Source organism: Salmo trutta, chromosome 2 (genome assembly GCF_901001165.1).
Source record: "Salmo trutta chromosome 2, fSalTru1.1, whole genome shotgun sequence".
Lineage (NCBI taxonomy): Eukaryota > Metazoa > Chordata > Actinopteri > Salmoniformes > Salmonidae > Salmo > Salmo trutta.
This window is the reverse complement of record NC_042958.1, coordinates 30,898,580-30,902,650: the sequence shown is the minus strand read 5'-3', so window position 1 is coordinate 30,902,650 and position 4,071 is coordinate 30,898,580. Positions and strand designations below refer to the sequence as shown.

Here is a 4,071-nt window from a genome sequence, read left to right as displayed (position 1 = left end):
AGAATAAAGAGCAAAATAGACATTCATAGATAAGAAGTTAAATGTACACTTTACACTGCAAATTATTATCCAAGCACTTGATAAATGCATATTGAGAATGAATTAAAAATATAGATGAGAGTATGTCTTTGTCATGTATGGCCCCGTGTGGCTCAGTTGGTAGAGCACGGTGTTTGTGACGCCAGGGTTGTGGGTTCGATTCCCACGGGGGACCAGTACAGACCAAAAAATTTATGAAATGTATGCATTCGCTACTGTAAGTCGCTCTGGATAAGAGCGTCTGACAAATGACTAAAATCTAAGTGTTCATGTTTAAATGCACATGTCCACACAAATATATATATTTTTTAAATAAGCAGCATAGGTAGATTTTAAGCAAATTACATTCCACTCCACTGACAGGCTTCATTCTCAACACAAGTCATTTCAATAAGTGCTTGTTTTAGACATAGAACGTAGAAAACTGTTTTACATAACTCTCCCCATGTACTGTAAAAAAAAATGCATACCCTCCCCCCTCATTGAGTTAACTCAAAAATAATGGTTACGACCACAAATAACAATAACTGTAGAGACCCTGTGTTTATAAACAGAGATATCGACTTTGCAGGCTTTTTGTGGCACTCTGTTGCCTATCAGCTATTCCTCTTTGTTCTTGTGGATTGTTATGGAAAATTGGTGCAGCTTTGAATGATTTTATGGGTCAGAGGAGACTTTAAAGGGTTCAGCTATGCTGCGGTGAATTTATTCTACAAAGCACTGTGTTTGGATGTTTATGTACGATAGAAGCCTATGCAGTTCGCTCACAATGTCCAATAGCAACAGTATGTTTTTGAAACGGGAGGTGAATGATCTGTTTGAAGCTTTCCATCTTTCAAACTCTCAGAGTATGATATAGTGTGCAATTTAAGTGCTATGTGTTTTCCTTCAAAAATACTATAGTGCATAGGCAGCTGCCACTCAGTTCTTCAAATATCTTTTAAATGTTTAAATATTCTAATATAAATATTCAATATCTATCTTCTTTTCTCATATCGTCAACATACTGTATCTTCTCACATTATGGTTCAGTTACTTTAAAAACATCATTTGTCATGACAAACCAAAATATGCCTGATTGTGCTGAAAAGAAACAATGTTATTTCTGTTGTGTTTTGTACAGGGTGTTTGTAAACCAACCTACCTCCTCAGCAATCCGAGCCATAGTAACCAGAACCAATTTAGAGGAACTACTTTTTAATAATTTACAGCCGTGTCCTGGAGCACGGGGCAGGATGAGGATAAATCAGTTCTCACTAATCACAATTAGGCAGTATCTTTCATGTGAGGAGAGGCAGATGCCACCTCAGCAGTTGTCACCCTCAACTTCCACCATACTGTAGTTGTTAGACCATTTTGTACATGGGCGGTAGGTAGCCTAACCGTTCGAGTGTTGGGCCAGTAACCGAAGGATCAAATACCTGAGCCGACAAGGTGAAAAATCTGTTCATGTGCACTTGAGCAACTTATGTGCACTTGAGCAACTCATGTGCACTTAAACCTAATTCTCTCCAAGGGCTCTGTACTACTATGTAAAGCAACACATTTAAACTGCACCTATCTGGTAGCAATAAAAACATCTTATCTTATTTACACCGTTACACCATAACGTAGCCTATACAACCTCTCAGCTCTTTCATGTGACGAGACACAGACGCAGATGCTACCTCAGCAGTTGTCACACTTACTGGGTCTCTGACAGAATCCCAGCTGTTTGGTAGTTTAATATTTTCCGGGCAGCTCGCACAGACACAGGTTTGGAAGGCTGTACCAGCAGAAGATCTCCTTGAAGGTCTTCCTCATCTCTTGGCTCCTGAAGGCGTAGATCAGTGGGTCGATGACAGAGTTACACATGATGAGGATGAGGTACATGTTGAAGTGCGACATGAAGCAGGCGCAGTAGGGGTTCCTGGGGCATGATATCATGAGGATGAGGTGGAGGAAAAAGGGAGCCCAGCACACTACGAACACACCCAGGAGGATGGTGAGGGTGATGGCGCCCTTCATGTTGGCACGCTGGCGGATGGGAACGTTCCCGGGCAGCACGGCGATCCTCTTTATGTGCAGGCGGGCCAGCATGAACATGTGGACGTAGAGCGAGGCCATGAGCGCCAGCATGGTGAAGAACATGGTGATGAGGCAGATGAGGACCGTGGTGCTCTCAGAGTAGATAATGAAGAGCACGCCCGACGCCACACAACACGACCAGATGCACACGATTACCGCCATCGCTCGTTTTACCGTCACAATGTTGTGGTAGCGCAGCGCGTAGAATATGGTGATGTAGCGGTCTATGGCGATGGCCAAGAGACTACAGATTGACGCCAGCAGTGAGCTACAGATCATGGAGTCGAACACGTTGTCCATGCTCTTTATGAGTGACCCGGAGATGGTCAAGTTGCCGCCGTTGATCAGGGCGATGACGATGGTCTCGGAGGCGTTGGAGACGCTGACCAGCATGTCTGCCACGGCCAACGAACAGATGAATAAGTACATGGGAGAGTGGAGATTCTTATTCTTGATGATGGCGGCAATCACCAGGATGTTCTCTAATAAACTGACTATCCCCAGTGTGAGAAAGACCTCGGTAGAGATGAGGAGCTGCTCGTAACATCCCGTTGAGGAGTCCTTGATACCAACGCCCTCTGAGTCTATGTTGAGGGTTCCCAGAGTCCCAGCAGTGCTGAGGTTCCTGGTATAGCCCGCAGAGATCAACCCTTGGTGGTCTGTGGCATTCATCATGTAGTTGTTAATTCTCTTAGTTGGTTCTTGTTGTGTTTAAGGGAAACTTTATTGTCCCCATTCTGCAGTTTTGTTGTCTTTCTTTGCTGTGAAAGAACAGCTCAGTGGATGTAGTCAGAGTCTAGCATCGAGCAGGTGGTGGAAATCAGAATAAATCCCAGATCCTGTCTTTTGCCTCAGCCAGCCCCCAAACTGATCAAGCAGTAATTTTCTCCAGACATCTGCTGATGTTAGCCTTCCTTAGCCCCTGGCACTCTGCACTGATATCAACTGACAGCCTCCAAGAAGAAAGTGAAAGAAAGGAAAAGATAGATAGATAGATAGATAGATAGATAGATAGATAGATAGATAGATAGATAGATAGATAGATAGATAGATAGATAGATAGATAGATAGATAGATAGATAGATAGATAATAGATAAATAGATAAATGGGGGAAAATATGAAAATAGAGAGATGGAAGAATGAGACAGGTAGTGAATGGAGAATGCCAAATTCAGAGATTATAAAAAGAGAGATGAAATAAAAAGTGTGTAAAACAGAAAGGTGAAATGGAGATAAGAACAGAGAGAAGGAGTGACGATAAAGAAAGCAGCAGATTGAGAGAGCATGGCAGAGTACGAAAGAACAGGAGCTGAGTTGATCAGTGACAGGAGTCTGAACCTCAGCGATGGAGAGAGCGGAGTGGAGCAGAACATGCAGGCAGATTACTTTGCAGACTACAGAATCTCTTCCCTCTCCTTCCAGTGTTATACAGTCAAACACGGACCTCCTCACAGCCTCGCCCACCCAGCCCTGTCAGCCAATCAGCTCACACAAGGAGGGTGGGGCAAGCTGTCATGCTGGTGTTGATAGAAACACATGGCACAGCAGATTTAAATGTCATGTTTTTCATTAAATTGGATGATATTTGGATGAAACCAGATTAAAGTATGATGACCAAAGCATGAAAAATGACTGTTGCTTCTACATTTATCAAGTTTGATCATAAAGTTACTGGGCCCCTTCCCCATGTCAAACACAGATTCATTATTAAGGGCACAAGGTGGCGTTGCCTTCACTCTAAATTTAACCAATGGTAACATGATATTCTATTACCTCCTTTAAATAAGTACCGGGAGGGGTATATATAGCTAGACAGCCACTCTGCTGGTGCCAGAATCTGACTGTAGGGTGTCAGCAAATATAATGAAAAGTTTACCCTATTCATCTATGTTAAATATACTTCAATGTTTCCACTTTCATCTGTGTCTGGTGTTAGCTAGTTACTGGCTAGCTAGGTTTTCAGC

The 4,071-nt window shown here is 42.9% G+C and overlaps 1 protein-coding gene across 1 annotated transcript; it reads right to left on the bottom strand.

Moving 5' to 3' along the window:
• Positions 1-1,592: 1,592 nt before the first annotated feature.
• On the bottom strand, positions 1,593-3,061 carry LOC115154042 (melanocortin receptor 4-like). Its single transcript, XM_029699863.1, has one exon. The coding sequence runs from the start codon at positions 2,779-2,781 to the stop codon at positions 1,762-1,764; it is 1,020 nt and encodes a 339-aa protein (XP_029555723.1). The 5' UTR covers positions 2,782-3,061; the 3' UTR covers positions 1,593-1,761.
• Positions 3,062-4,071: the final 1,010 nt, after the last annotated feature.

Coding starts and splice junctions, on each gene's coding strand:
- LOC115154042 (XM_029699863.1), bottom strand. CDS start 2,781: ATGATGAATGCCACAGACCACCAAGGGTTGATCTCTGCGGGCTATACC.